The following is a 19026-nucleotide window of genomic DNA, read 5'->3' as shown; positions in this document are numbered from 1 at the left end:
TAAACAATTGAATAGTATAGCAAATGTTATTTTGTTTTTATTTTGCTTTTCGGCATAATAAACGTAACAAAATTAACGAAATGTGCATTAAATTTAAAAGGAAAACGTTCAATTAACTAGGCAGGTTTGGTTAATGCGCATTATCATCGTGTAATTGTCGTCGTTGGGCAACGCGATAATGTTTAAATTAGAGTCCTTTATTACACCAATTTTGCTTAACTACGTGGCGAAATATGTTAAAAACATACGCGATGAAGATGCACAGGTATCGCTATGGGAGGGCGAGGCATCATTTCACAACTTAGATCTACGACTCGACGTCCTGGAGGAGGAGCTGAATCTACCCATTGAACTCGTATCCGGCCACATACACGAACTCTCCATCCAAGTGCCCTGGACAAAGCTAACTTCGGAGCCAGTGCGCATTGAGATAAATACAATTGAATTTGTTGCCAAACTGCCCAATGAGGAGAGTAAGCAGAGACGTGCCTCACTGCTGGAGGAACAGCGTCGTAGGCGCAATTCAGCAGAAGGCGACGAGCCACAGCAGCCAGGTGGAGCCCCCACTACATCGTCTGTTGTCAACAAGATCATCAACAACATCAATTTGCAATGTCACAATATCATATTGAAGTATGTGGACGATGACATTGTCGTCTCCATGAATGTGCAGTACTTGAACTTCAGCGCTGCCGACGAGAGTTGGCAGCCAGCCATGGTAGAAGTTCATCCGGTGATGGTTTATTTGCGCAAGCTGCTCCAAATCTCTGACTTAACCATTTGCCTGGACAAACGGAATACGGCTGGACGTATTGAGGTTTGCCAGGAGCCCATACTCTATCGTTGCACATTGGAGCTACGTGTGCTGCTGAAACATAATATCAACACTGTAAGCACGTCGAGTACCAAGCGCATTGGTGTCTTCACCAAATCCCTGGACATCAATGTGTCTTCGCTGCAGCTGCCCATGATCATGAAATTGGTTAATCTGCTAATGGAACTGAAGCCCAGTGTTCCTGAGGAGGAGGAGAACGTCTTTAACCTGGAACAACCGGTGACATCGTCAAGTAGCGCTAACGCAAATGTCGCGTCCCCCAACGAAGCGTCCGGTTCCATGTTTTGGAATGCTTGGAGTCTATTGGTTAACTCTGACGAAAACACCTCGAACTCCGCGGAACCAGTTGGTCATGTGTTCGATGTGGGTATCTATGCCGAGGAGTTCAATTTTCAGCTCAAGAACTCTGAGCTAATCAACGATCAGGCCATGGGCGGCATAAAACGCATTCGTTATACGCCAATCGTGCGCCTCAGTCTGGGCGGCATTTACTATGAACGATCGCAGCTGAAGGAGAACAACTGGACCAATATGAGAGCGGGCTTGTCCAGCATAAGCATGGAGCCATTGGGAATCTATCGCAGCGAGGATCCCATCGATCAAAATCTGGTGAATACCAAGCAGGTTAGTTGCAAAGCGAGCCGCAACGTTTCATTGCTGTCTCCCTGTCCCTGTCCGATCTCGCTAACTACACAAACTAGATACTTATAACACTCTTCTTCAACTCAAGTCTGATTTGTTGGCTCTTTCGCTTTTAGAACAATAACGTACGGGCATTTGTGGACAAGAGTCTCTTTGATGATCAGTACAAGTCTGCGGATCGCGTCTGGTGTAGCTACAATCATGACGATTACTTCGCACGCCACACCGACGATTATATGCTCTTTCGGAGTCCGGTACTCGCCATTGACATTGTCGAATGTCGTGTACCGAAGCCGTTGAGGAAGCAAAAGTCGGCGGAGGGGCAACTGAGAGATCTGGGTCTGCGCATGAAGTATCGAGTGCTGTCTGCTGGCATCACATTCCACTTTTCGCAGTCACTTGTACAGGTTAAAAATGTAATTAGTGATTTATTACGTCCTTACGACTATACAGGATATACTGCAGAAACCCCAACCAAAGACAGCAGCAGCACCAGCAGCAGTCCAGTGAGAAATGACCAAAACGAGTCGGGCAACAACCAGTATATGACCTATGCGGATTTGGAGTATCTGATCGGTTTTATGCCCACCTGTAACTACAAGATCGAGCTGCGTGACATGACTGTGAAGCTGTATCCAAGGCAGCAGAGTGCCGAGAGCTCTACGCCATCCAACCAACATCGTTTAGCCATCACTGTCAATCAGTCCCTACTGCCCTATTTACAGCTGACCTTGTCATTGGCCGAGGGTTCTGTTTCGACTCCAGCGAATCCCAAGCGTCTTGTGCAGCTGATGACACAGCTGCAGGAGAAGCCGCGAGAGTTAATTGATTCCTGTTACAATATTTTCAAATTCAATGTGAAAAATGTGACGATGGTGGCTCTGAATACCACGCCGGCAATGGGACAGGCTAAGCTCCTGAATATACCCAGCATGCAGCTGGACTTCAAGAACTTGCTTCTGCCTAACGATGAGAGATTCAATACGGCTCCCACGCAACAGGCTGAAGTACAAACGGAGCTAATTAACGTGGAGTTCTCCAAGCGTGAACTTGTGATACTGAGCAACATCGTACCCTTGATCTTGGACTACAATGGAGCTCAATTGGCCGCATTGGCTAAAATGGTTGCCCAGGCAAATGCCTCCGCCGATGTGATCAAGCTGCAAACGTTGATTACCAAAGTGCAGCTTGACTATCTCAAATATCAGACGCATCTGGCGATGTTGTTTTCGCTGCGTAACCTAAACACCGATGTTTATCACACCATGATGAATGTACGCAACGTGATCATATCGACCAGCAAGGGGAGCAATAACAAATGGCTGGAATTTCAGCTTCAACTCCCGCTGCAGACATCGAGCTCCGATAGCCAAGTGATGCCAGCTACTGCAATATGTACCTGGATAGATAGCTTTCGCATAACTCTAGACATCTATCTGATACAGTTCCTCAACTCGTTCGCCAATCCCGAGCAATGCGTTGAAAATGGTAAGTGTCAAGTCTTCTAGTTTATTTTGAAATCACTTAAATGGATTAGAATAATAACATCTTAACGTTGTTTTGCTTGCTTTAGATTCGGAAGCCGACTTTGATAGTTTTAGTCAATCGGAACGATTTCCGTCTTACGCATCGATGACTTCAGTGCCAAAGTTGACGCAGAGTGAAGTGAATGTGCGTCGCGCTAGCCGCTCGAACAGCCGTAAGATCTCAAATCCGGCGGAGACAATACACGCGAGCTCCGAGCGCGATGAGAAGCCCGTCACGCACACGGAACCAGCCAAATCAGTGGCGAAAAGCGACACAAACGCTGACGTGGATTCCATGAGTCTGGCTCAACTGATCAACCGATTGAGTACAATTGTTGTGGTGTTCGAGCTGAGAAAAGTGAACCTTGATGTGTGTGGCGTCATGCTGCGCCGAAGCAGCAAGGACTTGCATGTGGAGTACACAACCATTCGGTTGTCCCGTCTCAGGATCAAGTCCAGCAACGGCGACGAAGTGGTGCAGGGCAATATACGCAACCTGATCAATGTGAATAAAGAGGTGGAGCAGTGCTATTGGCTAATGGAGGCGAATGACTTCTCCGTCGACTTTCATCTCCCGTCAAAAACAGCGGATATTATTGTGAGCCCCGTGCGCACAACAGTTGCCTTGTCTTTGTCTCACAAGCCGACTAATGAAACGAAAAAGAAAAATGAAGACGACCTCGACTCTAAGAAATCAGATCAAGTGGTGGATCCTCAGTTGTCCAGCACATATTCAATCAATGTCCACGTAGATATGTCTCCAATAAATATCTTTGGATGTCACGTAGGTCGCTAAGTAATCTTGATTGATCTAATAACTTAAAGTATTTCAATTTACAGTTAAAGGTTTTGCTTGAGCATTTTACAATTGTGAATGCCGTCATCAATTCGTTAAGTTCGTTGAAAGGCCGACCATGCCAATCCAGTGAAACGGAACGCAAATGCAATTTAGAAATCTACACGGGCAGCGCACAGAATTATGGCATCTTGAAGGAATTCCTCGAGCTCAATGCCAATGTGGAGCCAATGGCTAAGAGTCATGGTGAGCTAAGACTTGAGACAACATAGTACCCTGAATCCATTGTGCCAATGTATGTGATAGATAGGCGATGCACGACTTAACCCATATGGTATACATGTCTGTTTATCAGTCCGTCCGTCCGTCGGGTATTTTCTAGTCGGGTACTCCCGACTAGATAACTCAGCTCTGTTTATAATTCGTGTTGCGCTTTGCTTTTGTAGATCCCAAGTCCAAGGCTATTTTGATATTTTTCTGTCAATGGACTATACCGCGCATCTCCTTGGAAGTGGAGAGCTGTAGAGATCAGATGCTACGGAAACTGGTGTTAAGCCTAGAGGATCTGCTGCTGAATGTGGACAGACATGAGGACTTCACAAAGATCACCACCAAACTGGAGAACGTGAGCCTCAACTTCTACGAAGCCTTAGACCCGGGCGACTGGAGACTCATGGATGATTTCCACATCAAGATGCTCGGAGATAGCACTAATTTGCCACTGTTTAATGTTGTGATTACAACGGTCAACCTGCAGGACCTACACTCGAAGATTGGTGCTCGCAATCTGCACAATAAACGTCGCACAATCTCAGAGCTGCTGATTGAGGTGCAGCCGATAGAAATGATATTGCATGTGGATCGTATTTCCGAATTGTTTTTGTCGCAATGCGAGCTCGTTGATTTGCTCTGCAGCTCTGCGCCTAAAGAGGAGGCAGCGCCTCCAAAGCAAGCAGCACAGGATTGTCTGAGAACTGTACAGGATCTGCCCATAGTGCATCTAAACAGCAAGGGCATCTATATCTATGTGCCTGTCGAGACGGATAAGAGGTGCTGCAGCGTATTGCTGTTGAGGGTAAGTTAACGAGGATATACTTTAGAATGAGTTTATATTTGATTTTATATTCTTTGCAGATCGAGAGCATTAAGCTAACGCCAAGTGTGGAGAATCCTTTAGTGCGTCAGCCAATCCGCCAGGATATCTACAATAAAGCAGCCGAGATGAACATGCTTTGCACGCCAGGTGCTTTGGTCGAGGACCGTCAGTACGAGTTGAGTGTACGCAAGATTTCATTATCCTCTGGCAATTGGCTGCAAACTCAAAAGTTTCGTTTGGAGAAGACGCTGTCCGATACGCACTGCAATCCGGCCCTGGAATGGAACAAGCAATCGCAATCCACAGAGCTTGAGCACATGGACATATTCAAGGACTTCGACTTCATCATTGTTTATGCGCCCGCCATCAGCTACGAACGTTTTCTAATCTGTGGCGAGAGTGTCGAGTTCAACTGTGTCACAGACTTTTTGGCCACGCTGAATACGCATCAGATTCATATGATTTCTGGCATTCTTAATCACGTGCAGCGCTGGCGCAGGTAAGTCGATCAGGGTCGATCACGCCCCTTTATATTATGCCACCTACTATAAAATGATTGTTTCTTAGCATCGTGGAGCAGCACTGTTCGAATACCTGTCCGGCGGCTAAAGATTCAGCTAATTATATCTGCTTCTGTTCTAAAGACAGGCTTGGCAAAGGATCACGTGCATCACAGCGTAGCGATAAAGAAAGATTTTTGGATACCAAGAGCAGCAGCGACATCATGTTGGGTTCCTGTCAGAGCGACTCTGGCATTAACATGCCCAAGTATGGAATGACCACCTGTGGACCTCTGCAGTTTCCGCAGCTGGAATCACAGAAAATGTTCAGGCATAAGCCAATCTATCCACGCAGCGTTTCTTTTGTGGCGGGCAAGTTTGAGCTGCGGATCTATGATGTGCTCGAGGAGCAGGGACAGCTTAAGCTGCAGCCGCTTCTATTGGTCACCGTGTCGCAGCCCAGTTTTATGGCTGCGCAAACGCCACGCGGTGGCATTACCCAAGCTTCAATTTTCAATTTCAACATTTATTTGGCCAAGTCGAATACAGAGAGCGATGCAGCTTCGAGTGAACAGTTCAGCGCGCCTCTATTTGATACGCAGCCCGGAACGCTGGATAGCTCGGGCATACCTCCTCCCTTGCTGACAGTGCGCACGCAAATGGATCGCTTTGAGCAGTTGGAATTGGACGTTGAGTTGCGCAAGCCGATGGTGTTGAGTCTGTGCGAGAGCAGCATCAAAATGTTATCGAGTGATTTGATTCGCATCTATTCGATGCTCAGTGCCACGCCCTATTTTCCACAGCGCAGCGAACGACCTGTGGTGCGCGCGACACCGTTGCAGCAGCTGAAGTTGCAATGCTTCAATGCGGATCGCTTACACATGGCTTGTGATCGCATCACAATCAAGTTCTATGATGACGAGCAGAGCTACAACTGCAGCGCCGTCTGCCTGGACGTCAATGCGCACATCAAGTTCGCTGCACGACCACAGAAGGCTGCTGTCAAGTCGACACTGGGCTGCGTCTATGTGCAGGTGGGCGACAAGATATTGTTGCATCCGATACTCATGCGGCTCTCGGCCGATCTGCTCAGCGAGACGTGGTGCGATCAGCTGCTGAGCAGCGTCACACTCAAGCTGAATGTCCTTCATGTGGATGCGAGCATTGAGAACATTTTGTATCTGCGCCAAGCCCAAACAGGACTCGATAAGATCAAGCAACATATTAATGAGCAATGGCAGCAGTTTCTACAAAATCGTCCGATGCTCGGTCAACCACCAAAGGTATCTCCATGTGAACTTTTAAAGTACACGCCATCCCAGGAACAGATCGTGCGCTCCAAGACGACGCCGAAAACCAAGATGGAATTCTATCAGGACGATTTACGGTTTGTGTTCCAGTAAATTGTAAATACTTATATTATTTAATTTAAAACATTTGTCTTCTAACAGCGCTGGCGCCTTCCAGTTTGTCGATCTGATCACAGACACTGTGCTGCCCATGCCCTACCAGGTGCAGATAATCAAGAAGAACTACGGCATCATTTGCTGGCGCTATCCACAGCCGCGTCAGATGAGCCGTTTGCATATCTACCCCGTGCCAATGCCCGTAGGTTGAGCTGCAAATGTGTGTTTCCTCTGCCCAAGTTAGTTAATTGCTTTGTTCGTCTCGCTAGATCGATAATCCCATTCATATAAAGTGCCGCATGGAGTACTTTAGTGAGACACACGAAACCTTTTTGCATTACTGCGACTTCGAGCTCTCGGAGATTGACACCAAGCAGCTGGTACCGCCGGATCGCAATATAACCGCCACCATTTGGCGTGTGGTTATCATGCAGTCGCTGGTCTCTGTGGATGGAACCTGCTTTGTGCCTGAGGAGGATGATGATATGCATTCGGTGAGCAGTACGAGATACCCTGAAGTGTGCGTAGAGCTGTTTCTGCTGCCATTCTAGGCATAGCGCAGTCGCTCTCACGCCACGCCTCCTTCGGTCTGTTCAATGGGTGCTAAAGTAGTCTTCTTCTTTCAGATCGACAGCGGTCACGTGATGCAGCAGCATAAAGGCGGCGCGAACCGTGATTTCATATTGAATCCAAAGGTTTTGGTTGGCTGCATGCGCATCGATACCATCTTTCAGGTGGAGCTGGTGCCCAAGCTTCAGCTGCTGCTCAGCTGTCAGTATGTGGAGTTGAACTTTCTTAACCAGCCGGATGCATCGAATGTGCTGCCTGCGCCGCTTCAGAAATACTTTCTGCGACGCACCACAAACATAACGCAGACCTTTCTCAGCGTCAACATGGATGACTTGCAACTGCATTCGACGATTTACACACGCGACAGTTACAGCGCCGAGCTGGACTTTCGCAGCAGGATCAAGTGCCTGGACTACGGATCGCTCAACATGATGGACATCATGGAGCCAATGAGCTTTCATAGCTATTTGCGATTTGATGGAAAGCAACGTGTGCTGCATGCCAACCTGCTGCTGGACAAGCTGCGCTTCAATTGCGGCCCCTGTGTGATACACACGCTGCTCTGCTCCAAGCAGCATTGGCTGGAGCAGCTGCAGCAGCAGCGCGATGTGCACACCTTGATGCCCAGGTGTGTCATTGTCAATCGCATGCAAACGCACTTTGTCTTCGGCCAGACGGGCACCAGCGAACGCATCACCGTGCTGCCACAGGAACTGCGTCCCTATTACTTCAGCAACGATGGCTGTGGCCAGGAGTTGATGTTCTATATCGAAGATTTGGAATCGCATAAGCTGGACAGCAGCGAATCACTGGCCATTGCCCTGAAGTTTGAAGATGAGCATCGTGTGCATCATCTGCGTGTTGGCCAGCATTGCATTACCATAAAACTGAGCAAGCTGTCGACCACACAGATCTATATACTGGTCAAGGGACAGATTGAGCTCGTGAGCATGGTGCCATTCGAGCTGCTCACTGAGTTTCGCACTGAGGGCAAGCAGTTGGATGAACAAGCTACGAACGCATTGCCGCATCTGCTAGTGGCCAAAGGTCGCATATCGTTCTATCAGCAGGTGCAGCGCAATGAACAAGTTAACATGAGGTACGTCAGTGGGCATAGATAAACCAAGTTTTCAGTTCTAAATGAAGTTCTCTTTCCCAGACTCAAGCTGAGCTCGCAGAATGCCAAAGGACGCACTGGCGATATACCGCTCAAGCAGAACAACAGCTTGCCCTGGCTCGTTAAGGTGCCCACCCACACGGCGCAGCAATTCGTCAGCCTATGGGTGCGCATCCTGAGGGAAGATGTCGTTTGTGGCACTGGCGTCGATGTTGATGACTTTAAGCCGCAGCGCATTCTTGTTAGCATCTGGCCCATATTCGAGATCTGCAATTTGCTTAGTTGTGAGCTGCAGGCAACAGAGAGCAGCAATCAGGACCAATTTGCCATTGCCGGCGAAGGCGGTCGTGTAGCACTAAATACGGCCACAACCCATTCCACGGAACATTGTGTGAAGTTTGATTATCCGTAGGTTTAACACATCTTTCACTTATAATGCCTAATGCTTCTCTCAATTCCCTTTAGTTCTGCCTTGGGTTCCGCTTCTAAAAGTGAATATACTTTCATGTTGAAGTCCATGGATTGGCATAAGTTCTTCCATTACAATCCAGCGGATTGGACCATCGAATCGACGTTGGACCGACTGGACAGGAGTATCAGATCCAAATGGCCATTGAATGATGCTGAGGAGCTGCGCGTGCAGCGTCCTCATGAGCTGCTTAGTATGATGGATGTTCAGTATCGAGCGCAGGCCACGCGTGAGTTCTCCTGCACCTTGGGCCTGGAGATAGCCCCATGGGCCATGTTCATCAATGATACAAATCTGGATGTCAGCATCTGCCTAGTCGCGGCTGGTGTACGTCATAAGATACGTGCAAGCTGTTTGGAAATGTTGCCTGTGCTTAGCAGCCACTTCACCCTCGATGCGCCCTTTGGCTCCAATTGGGTATCTTCGATGGCCATTTGTGTGGAGCAACAAGGCCAGGCGAGCTCAGTGCCCAGCGGGTCGAAGCGTCATGTGCTATTGCGTGCCAATTCTTATGTGGACATAGTCTTAGTGCGCAACAACGAGGTGATGCGTTTGCTGCTCGACTTTAAGCTTGACGATGGACGACGTATTTTCAAGCTGCGATCCAAATATGTGATAGCTAACTTTACGAACTTAACGCTGACTGCTCTGCCACTGACCATGGACCATAAGGAAACCTGTGGACGCGGCGAGGTCAATTCGCTGCAGTTCGATACGATGAGTCGTAGACTCAAACCCGTGCAGGAAAGGCAAGATTCGTAAGGGCAGCACACACTTACCTGTCTACTTTAGCTAATTGTTTCTTCTTCTTTAACAGCAACATTGGCGCCACCATTGAGAAATTCCTCGATCTGAATGCGTTCAAATCGAGGCACACCTGTGATACGGCATTTGAGTACTTCGTTTGCTTTGCCGTCAATGGGAAAGAGAGGACCTCCATACCCATACCGCTGACAATGCCCTTCACGCGGCGCTGCTTTAACATACAGGATGGCAAAGATTCCATACCCCTAATGAGCACACTCATCGAAAAGGACAATGTATACTATTTGAATGTGTTCACGGACTCGGCGCCTGCGATAATCATCAACAATAATACAAATGTAAAATTCATTGTGGCTCAGACCAGCGCCTCGGGCAACAGCAATGTCAGTTGCACCTCACCTGAGTTCTCGGGCAAGCACTTCGAATGGAATCAGCTGATCGAGCCATATAGCCGATGCTATTATACACCGCCGCAAATGTATGACAACTTTCCAGGCGTGGAGTTTACCATGTGCAATCTATCCCTAGCTCTCTACACTGGTAAGATTTAGGCCACAAACAAGCTTAGTTCTTGACTTAGCTCGTTATCCCTCTCTGATTTGCAGACTTGGTGGCCTGTGGCAAGCACAAGATCAGCTGGTCGAAGCCCATACGCATGGACAAGTCGTGGAAGAAGTTCATACATGTGCCCAACCATGGCGATATCAAGGTCGTGATCTGCGATAAGCATCGAGTGATACGCTTCAACATCTACTATATAGCGCAGCAGTTGGAGTTTTCTGTCAAGGATTTGCGCTCGCGTCTGAAAGAGCCTGAGGCCACGCAACCCTTACTGCAGGAGACCCTTGTACAGGAGTCGGACTCAGTGGATGGGGCCGAAAAGCAACTGGAGCTCGAAAATATTGATTGCATTCACTTGAGCGAGGAGTGCGAAACGAATCTTCAGCTTTCCTTTCGCTTGTTCATCAAGAGCTTTGTCTTCAGCCTGCACACAAACGATCGACAGCGAGACTCTCTAAAGACTGAGGTCTGCAACATGTACGCAGATGATGTGATGATCGCCTACGACGACGATGATGAACGGCGCGAACTCCATCTGCAGCTGCCCAATTTGCAGGTCGACAATCAGCTGTATTCGAATGGCAAATATGACTTCCCGGTGCTGCTGTGCGCACAGAAATTGTACAAGCGCAGCAACTGCCTGCCTCCGGTTTACGAACTAGATGAGCTGTACAGGAGTCAGGCGGCGTCTGCTGAAATTTCAGAGCTGACATTTGTCCTCTACCAGGATGAGAGGCAGTTGCAGGCTGTGTGCTGTAAGCTGCAGCCGTTGCGTGTCTACATCGAGGATGCTTATCTGAATCAGCTGCTGGACACGCTGGTCGAGTGTGCGCCCTCCAATTGCATCCATACCTCGCATCCGGAGTGCAAGCGCCTACAGTTGGAGGCGGGCCAGGTCTGGTTGCCAGAGCAAGTTGTTGCTCAGGCATTGTACATTGCCGAGCCCCTGCGTCTGCATAGCTTCATCGTGGAGCCGCTCAGCCTGCTGCTCTCGGTGCACACATCGTCGCGTGTTTATATCGCCTTGGACCACTCGCCACTATCGTTCTCCCGCTACGAGCGCCAGCAGATACTCACCGTGCCCCTGCGCTTTGGCCAATCTCTGGGCGTGCACTATCTGAGCGGAGCTATTTTCGGCGCTGGCTGGGTGGTGGGTTCGCTGGAGATTTTGGGCAGTCCCAGTGGATTGGCGCGTTCCTTTACCACAGGCCTGCGCGACTTCATTTCGATGCCCGTGCAAGGTCTGTTTCGTGGCCCGTGGGGCTTTCTAGTGGGCATTACCCAAGGCTCGGCCTCGCTGCTGCGCAATGTTACGGCGGGCACAGTCAACTCGGTGACCAAGCTGGCCGACTCGGTGGCACGCAATCTGGATAGATTCACGCTGGATGCGGAGCACATGGAGTTGACAGAGGCTCGACGCCGTGCACGTCCCCAGGGCTTTGCCGATGGTCTGACCTTAGGCTTGACCGGACTGGGCATCAGCCTGCTAGGCGCCGTTGGAGGCTTGGCCCATCACACATTGGAGGCACGCAGCTCTGTGGGCGTGCTGACGGGTCTAACCAAAGGTATTGTCGGTGCTCTGACCAAACCCATCAGTGGAGCTGCCGAAATGTTGTCACTAACCGGGCAGGGCGTCCTGCATACGGTGGGCTTCAATACCATGCCCCTGCAGGTGGAGCCGAGCGTGACACGCAACGTGGCCTTGCACACCAGCTCCTATCGCATCTGGCGTTTCCTGCACGAAAGGCTGAGCAGCGATCAGTTGTTATTCTTCCACGAGATCACGCTCTTGCTAAAGGATCAACTGCAGCCAGCCTTGCTATATTTGACGTCCACAGTGCTGGTGATAATGGAGCTCAAGTGCGACGATCTGAAGTTCATCTCATCTGTGCTAAAGCTCGACGTGCTGGCAGATCGCGAGGACCCCTCCAAACTGTACCTGAGTCTGAAGCCAGAGCAATCCGATGACCTGGAAGGCGTAAGCATCCATTACCAACCTAGCTCAAGTCATATTACTCAAATCTTCTTCCGTTTAATCCACGCAGCAAATGAAGTTCACCAACGAACGCATCATTAGCTTTCTGAATGCCTCGCGTGTCCACGGACCCACGTGCAATGATTCGTTGAGCGACCTGCTGCAGCTGCACGACCAGGATCAGGCTCGGGACACTCATCTGCGCCGCCAGACGCAGTGCATCTTCTATATCAAACCTAACATTGGCCAGCATCTTATACACTATCTCAAGGTCATCAGCCAAACACAGTGAACCAACGAGTGGCCATAGGCTTCCCATGTATTACTATACATATATATGTATATATATATATATATATATATATATATATGTATACATGTATATAATTATATTTTATATATTTATGTATATATATGTACATATTTATTCCAATGCCCAGCTCATATTGTTGTGGAACTTGTCATTCCGCTAGTATTTTATGCCAAACACCAAATGAAGACACTACTAAATTCAATGCAACTTCGAAACTGGTTGAACTTTTTGTAAAATTCAAAACAAAATTATTAAATATATTTATAAATGAATCATAAAGAGGTGAGGGCATTCCAGCCTGGAACTACGTGGGACGCATCTTTGTCTTCAGCTCGATTCTGAAACTGGATACGCTACCTACAGCAGCGACTCAACCTCCAATCAGCTCAACTCCTACGATCTGCTGGTGAGCAATGAGACCCTCAGCTATGACTGGTTACGCAGCTTCGATGGCTTCAAGGGGAAGAATGCTGGGATGCTGCTGCGAGCTATGCTGAATCCACAATTTGTGTGCATCAATCATGGAGCTTGGAGAATTTGGACAATTTGAACTTTACCCATATCTGTCAGCCGCTTACCTGCATGAATATACCTGTCTTTGATATTAAGCGCTCAAGTTTATGATGTTGTTTTGGAATTTCCGCTCACGTGCTGCTAGTACGAGTCGTATTCAGGCTGTGGGTTGGACACTGAACGTGCATGCCAATGCCGTAGAAATTCAATTTAATGAAATTCGATTTCTTTTTAGCTAAGAAGAGCAATAAAACTATTTGCCGTCCGGCGGCAGGAATACCCACAATCAGTGGGGCCAAGCAATGCGAAGGGCGCGGCGACTCGATGCAAGGCAGGAACTTATTTAGTATATTAAACAGAGCCAAACAAGCCAATGGCAGCAGCAACAGCAGCAGCAGCAAAGCTGTAAAATGTTCTTGGCACCACCCGCAGCCACAGCATCCACCCGCAGCAAATTGCTTCCCATTTTTTTTCGCTTAAAATATAATTTGCTTGGCGGTTGGGTTCACAGTTACGCTGCAATGTGCAAAGCTACGCGGCTGCATAACCGTAGGATTCAATTATAGCTGCGCCAGCCAAACCCAAAAACCACTTTGCACCACTCGCGTGCTCGCTCGTTGGCTCTCTGTGTGTGGGTGGCTGAGTGTGTGTGTGTGCCTGTGTGTGTGTCTGCGGCATACATGCGGCCAACATTACTCATATTAGAAACTTTACAAAAGTTGGCCTATTTAATGTATTTCTATAAACACACACATATGCACTCACACACTCACACACACACACATACACAGTGACATGTGCTTGCCTTGCCTTTGCTTATAAGCACATTAGATCTGGCCATCAATTGTTTTTTTTAAGGAGCTCTGTGCATTTGCCCGCCATTCGCACCAAAACTTTTGCCTCTTGCCTTTGTCTTCCGGTTCCGCCTCAGAGCGCGCGCGAATGTGTGTGTGTGTGTGCGTGCGCGTGTGTGTGAGCTTGCACTTGCGCTGCGCTTAAAAGTAGGCAACGAATTGTGTCAGCCGCAGACGTTTTGCCTTTGAGTTGAACGTTGTACAAAGCAGTGTGTGTGGGGGAGTGGGAGATTGGCTTGCTTATGTTAAGGCAGCTGCAGCAATTTAAGAATTATAGAAATATTTGTATAAAAATATATACGTAGACCTGTACAGTTTTCCGTAGCTATACAAAAGGCCACAAATTCGATTTGCAAAGTGATTTTTATTTATATAAATATAAAGCAAATGTGTGAAAATAAACAAAAAAGAAACAGAATCAATTCAGTTATGGCTCGACAGGAGCACCTTTTGTCTTGACGCTGACCTTGAGACGGTCAAGCAGCCAGGCGCCAGCTGCTCAAAGGCGATTTGACGTTATTTGAACCCACTCACGGCCTGCGTCTTGAGGCAGGCTTAGAGTGAGAGAGCGAGAGAATAATCGCGTCCGATGAATTCGAGCAGCATTGTGTGGTCAAAATGGAGTTGTGAATGACGTTTCACTCGACCATTGTGAGTCTTGTTGAAACGTTCGTGATTAACATTTCAAGTTGCTTAGGTTCAATTAGAGCAGTTAATGCCTGACGGTTGATAACAGAAGGTTATATATGTTTCAGGATGTTTGTTTTGTTCCAGTTCTCAAAATGTTCATAAAGTCTGTGTTTAGGCCTATACCTAAACTACTGTAAAGTCGAGTTAAAAAAGGTTTGCCAAATGTACCGAGAATGTCTCGGAAAGTACTATTTCTGCTCTTCAAAATCTCATTTTAGAATTCTTATAATCCTCAACTTCAACTTTACAGACTTGCCCAAAGGCAAAGGCACGTTTCAGTTTGGCCAAAGTCAGCTGAACGTCTAACTCAACAGTCGTATTTGATCTATAATAAAAAGGCTTTGGGAGTTGTATGTAGTATAGCTAGTATATACTCGCTCTTGAAGTGAACGGAGTAGGTATATTTCGTGCATTGTTCAACTTGCTATTCGTCCGACCAATGGCGGCTGGAGACTTGATGGTTTGGGCTGGTACTCTCGTCTTTTAATCTATTAAGATATGAGAAATACTAGGATCTGGCAAACAGGCACTGCTATTACTTAACGTGGATTAGATACATGTCGTATAGTTAAGACAAGATCAAAAGTATATGGTAGATAGATCTAGGCCCATTGACGAGCGTGTCAACTAGCGTAAGGCCATCCCCACCATCCCCGCCAAAAAAGCTAGCCTTTTGGCTGTTACAGTGAAAGATAGCAGTGACAACAGAAAATGTGTTGTGAAAGCCGAAGAAGGCGTGGCAGAAGCCGTAATGTATATATAGACTTGATCAGGTGTGTGTTGTACCAGGTTATGGCCAGGTATCTCAGAGTCAGGCACTTCCCTTTTTACTTGTTTCTTTTGCAGGCAGTCTTTATGCACGACTAATTAAAAGCAGTTTTAATGATAGAGCCGCAGCTGCGGCAGTTGAGCCCTTTTGCAAATGCCGAACACTAAAGATTTGTAGGCTAAGCTCTGGCTTATAGCTTTGCAGTCAAGTTGCTGCAGACTCTTTTAAGACTTACCAAAACATGATTTAACAGCTTTTGGCTTAAATCCTTTTGCTGCTACGAGCTGTCCTTACACATATGTGTGTCATAGAAATAATATCATATTCTTGCTGTTGAAGTAGCTCAAAGTAATTGAGTCTAGATACAAATATACTATGCTTCGGCTGCTCTTTGGGCAGCCAGAAGCTTAATTGCATAAGTAGATTAAATTGAATTCATAGTAAGGCTTCAATTTGCTTTAAGGCTAATGCATTTCTAGCTGCAAATGAAAATTCGCTTAAAGCGCAAAGTGCAAAATTACAAAATTACAAAATTTATTATGCATTTTGAGCTGCAACGTTTCAGATTTGTAATTAGCTTGAAGCGATGAAGGCTTTATTAATAAATTGTTATGACAGCTGGCAATATGTTCGATATTTATGCTCTATGTAAGCTGTGTGGGAGTAGGGGGAGGAGGCGTTGGTGCGTTGGGGCGTTGGGGGGCGCCGCAAGGACATGTGAAATCGACAAATTCGTTTCGCTCAGCGTAAGTGCATGATTTTTGCTATATATTTACTTTGCCATATGCCTGTGTCTGTGTGTGTGTGTGTGTGTGTGTATGGGTGTATTTGGAAATTCATAAGAGACATATATTGTGTGCGCACATCTATGCAAATATTAGTGGCGCAGGCCTCAAGCGATTTCGCTGGCGTTGGCATTGGCGCACGAGGCGAGCTCAGCTGCTCAATTACTTTGACACACTCACTCAGGCACACTCACACACACACACACACTAGCACACACACATAAAGTAAATAAAGGCAAATGCAATTTATTCAAAAATTTGTTACTTATCAAAAATTTATAGAGCAACAACAAGAGCTCAAAAGTTGAGCATTAACGACTGCCCCATACGCGCTCAACAACAAAATATTTCATATTTTACCTTGTGACACGCCTTCAATGTAGGCGAAGTATATGATGCATAGGTTTATCTATAAGCAAAACTTTTTGTTGACTGAGTTATAGATTTATACTAATATGCCACGCCCTCAAGAAGCGTGAGTAGATTGAAATACATATATATATATATATTATATACATTATTGTACTTATTTGTAGAACACAACACCAGCTTGTTGAGCTTATGACGAAGATATAGCTCCAGCTCGATATGTCAAGCCGTCCAAAGTGACTTACCTATATTAAAGCTATACATTGATTATATAGTGCTCAGCTTAGCTGCATGGCCATCGACAGTCAACCACTTGTTCGCTTTGCCGCGCCCTCTGTTGGCGAGTAACTCAAACGAGAATTGCAAGTCTCTAGCAATAGTCGCAAACGAACATAGTTGAAAACGAATATGCTCTCGCTTTAAGCGAGCATGAAAACAGCTTCAAGGTGTCTATCTAGCACATGTGTGTGTGTGCGCATAGGGTATAGGGTGCGTATGCCTTAAGTATGTTAAAGATTTTTTTGCAACGTTGCCAAAACGTTGTTTTGCCCGCTGGGCAAAGGAATTATTTATATTTACATATGATTTTTTCTCATCTTTTGACAGACAAACTGGGCTCAAAGCTGAGCATAGCTAATCGGTTGAGATTTCATCAATCTGTTGCGCATTATACAATCTCTGTGTGTGCGCGCGTGTGTGTGTGTGTGTAACTCCCTATTGTATAAATAGTTAATGCAATATATGTGGGTTTTAGGCTCTTGAGTAAGATGCTTTATTAACAATTCACAGCGAGGGGGCAAACGAACTTAAGTATATGTACAGAAACTTTCGCCTTAACTTATGTACAGTGATTATGTGGGTAAAGAACTGTGAAAAGTCTTCATTTGCTTGAAATCGCATTCGAGTTCGACTTTGAACACCTTATTTATATTTATTTATATATCATTTACACATATAGATCATCAAAATTGTTGTATTTAACACTCACTGTGATAATATATGCATTTAATTAAGCCGCAATTATATTATAAATATTCGTAATAGGATATGAAAAGGAAGCGAGGTTTTCGCATGTTATTAGCGCCATCTAGCGGAGATATCTAGCAACAGCTAACTTACACGTCCTGTGTGGGCAGTAGTAGCTCTTAAGATCAATACGACAGCTTTGCTGAGCTGGCGCCACCTAGCGCCACATAGCGATTCCCATTCACAAGCTGCTTAGATCTGTGCAGCGCCATCTAGTATACTACTATTTCAAATGTTACTCATACGCTCCGTGGGTCGCTGAGATATTGAGATGGGATGCAGCTAGCTAACTGTTTTTGTTTCGATTAATTATGTTATGTCATTCACTAAGGATAAATTCGAGACTTAATAAGAGGAGCATGAAATCTAGAGCCAAGTCTTGTCGTCGGCTGTCGTCGGTGGGGCGCCACTATTGATGCGCCTGTAGTTGTTGTTGTAGCTGTTGGAGGTGCCAACAATCTGCATCTGCAGCTCCAAGCTCTGCTCGGCCGTTGCGGGCACTGGCTGTCAGGAGAGCAGCTGTGTGGTGCGGCATTCCGTTGCCGAATTGAGGGAACTGCTCGACTTATCGCTGGTCCAGCGCTCTTGCAGCTCCTGTTGATAGGGCGATCTGTGGGCACGTGCGTTAGTCCTGATGCCGCCACCACCACTGCTGCTGCTCTTCTCACCTGCACGCGGCATCGAATTGCGCAGCACACCTGTCAAAGCAGAGGCATATGTCAATGAACTGAAAAGCCCCTTGCCAGGCGCACGTCTGCTTACCACAATGCGAGGCGCGATGCGACTTGGGCGAGCTGGGACAGGTATAGAGAATGGATTTCTGTGTGTCTGCAAAGGGGAGCACATTAGAGAACGAGCTAGAGAGAGAGAGAGGGAGACTCATTAGTGTGTGCATTAGCATACCATTCCGTTTGATGCGATTGTGATCTGGTGAGCCGGAGCAGGAGTAGCGCGACGTTAGATTCTCACGCCGATTCAGCGACTCGGCGCCCACATTGACAAACGGACACCAGCGAAAGACCATCTTGAAGCCATAGCGAAAGCTGCAATCAGAGAAAAGAAAACAAGGGGAAACATCGCATTCAATTACAAATGAAATATGAATATTGATGGCAGACTAACAACCATCAAAGAGCATCAAAGCCTCGACAGCTCGTTAAGCAAAAATGTTATTGAGCTGCACGACAACAATCCTCAAATGGAATTGTCCTTCTGCCCTTGTAGCTCTCATTCCCATTCCCCGCTCGATTTAGCACGGACAACTGCAATGCATTCCATTCACTTATGTCATCGCTCTATCTCTCTAACTGACTCTATTTTCTAATCCTATCATTTTGCATACATTTTTAGTTGTTTCGTTTCAATACCCTGGATACAATGGAACAGGGTGTTTATTGCTATTATGTGGACAAGAGAGGGATGATATAATGGGATTGGAATGCAAATTTA

General features: G+C 46.8%; 2 protein-coding genes across 4 annotated transcripts in view; one reads left to right on the top strand and one right to left on the bottom strand.

The window, feature by feature from the left end:
• The first annotated feature begins 5 nt into the window (after nt 1-5).
• LOC111598234 (vacuolar protein sorting-associated protein 13B) lies at nt 6-12596 on the top strand. 3 transcript variants are annotated; one of them, XM_023313395.2, is made up of 15 exons: nt 18-1459; nt 1594-2965; nt 3051-3787; nt 3844-4045; nt 4246-4874; nt 4934-5394; nt 5463-6782; nt 6847-7003; nt 7071-7295; nt 7428-8470; nt 8531-8896; nt 8954-9715; nt 9775-10262; nt 10328-12261; nt 12329-12596. In XM_023313395.2, exons 1-15 carry the CDS (start codon nt 179-181, stop codon nt 12548-12550), a joined length of 11199 nt encoding a protein of 3732 aa, XP_023169163.2. In that variant the 5' UTR covers nt 18-178; the 3' UTR covers nt 12551-12596. The 3 variants fall into 3 exon arrangements, with proteins under 3 accessions (XP_023169165.2, XP_023169163.2, XP_023169164.2); XM_023313396.2 differs by lacking the exon at nt 18-1459 and having other exon boundaries at nt 1685-1884; nt 1943-2965; XM_023313397.2 differs by lacking the exons at nt 3051-3787; nt 3844-4045; nt 4246-4874; ... (8 more) ...; nt 10328-12261; nt 12329-12596 and having other exon boundaries at nt 6-1459; nt 1594-1884; nt 1943-2073.
• Nucleotides 12597-17532: 4936 nt separating this feature from the next.
• LOC111596412 (tachykinin-like peptides receptor 99D) overlaps nt 17533-19026 on the bottom strand; it is a 29472-nt gene continuing 27978 nt past the window's right edge. Inside the window, exons 9-11 of the mRNA XM_023310623.2 lie at nt 18481-18620; nt 18340-18405; nt 17533-18275 (exon numbers count right to left, since the gene is read on the bottom strand). Coding sequence (XP_023166391.2) covers nt 18085-18275; nt 18340-18405; nt 18481-18620 — 397 coding nt within the window. The 3' untranslated portion in view covers nt 17533-18084. The remainder of the gene's footprint in view (nt 18276-18339; nt 18406-18480; nt 18621-19026) is intronic.

This window comes from Drosophila hydei, unplaced genomic scaffold (genome assembly GCF_003285905.1).
Source record: "Drosophila hydei strain 15085-1641.00,03,60 unplaced genomic scaffold, DhydRS2 tig00008144-arrow-arrow-pilon, whole genome shotgun sequence".
NCBI classification, from domain to species: domain Eukaryota; kingdom Metazoa; phylum Arthropoda; class Insecta; order Diptera; family Drosophilidae; genus Drosophila; species Drosophila hydei.
This window is presented reverse-complemented; position numbering and strand designations above follow the sequence as displayed.

Coding starts and splice junctions, on each gene's coding strand:
- LOC111598234 (XM_023313395.2), top strand. CDS start 179: ATGTTTAAATTAGAGTCCTTTATTACACCAATTTTGCTTAACTACGTG. Junction 1,460..1,593: donor ATCTGGTGAATACCAAGCAG/GTTAGTTGCAAA, acceptor TTTCGCTTTTAG/AACAATAACGTACGGGCATT. Junction 9,716..9,774: donor GTGCAGGAAAGGCAAGATTC/GTAAGGGCAGCA, acceptor CTTCTTTAACAG/CAACATTGGCGCCACCATTG.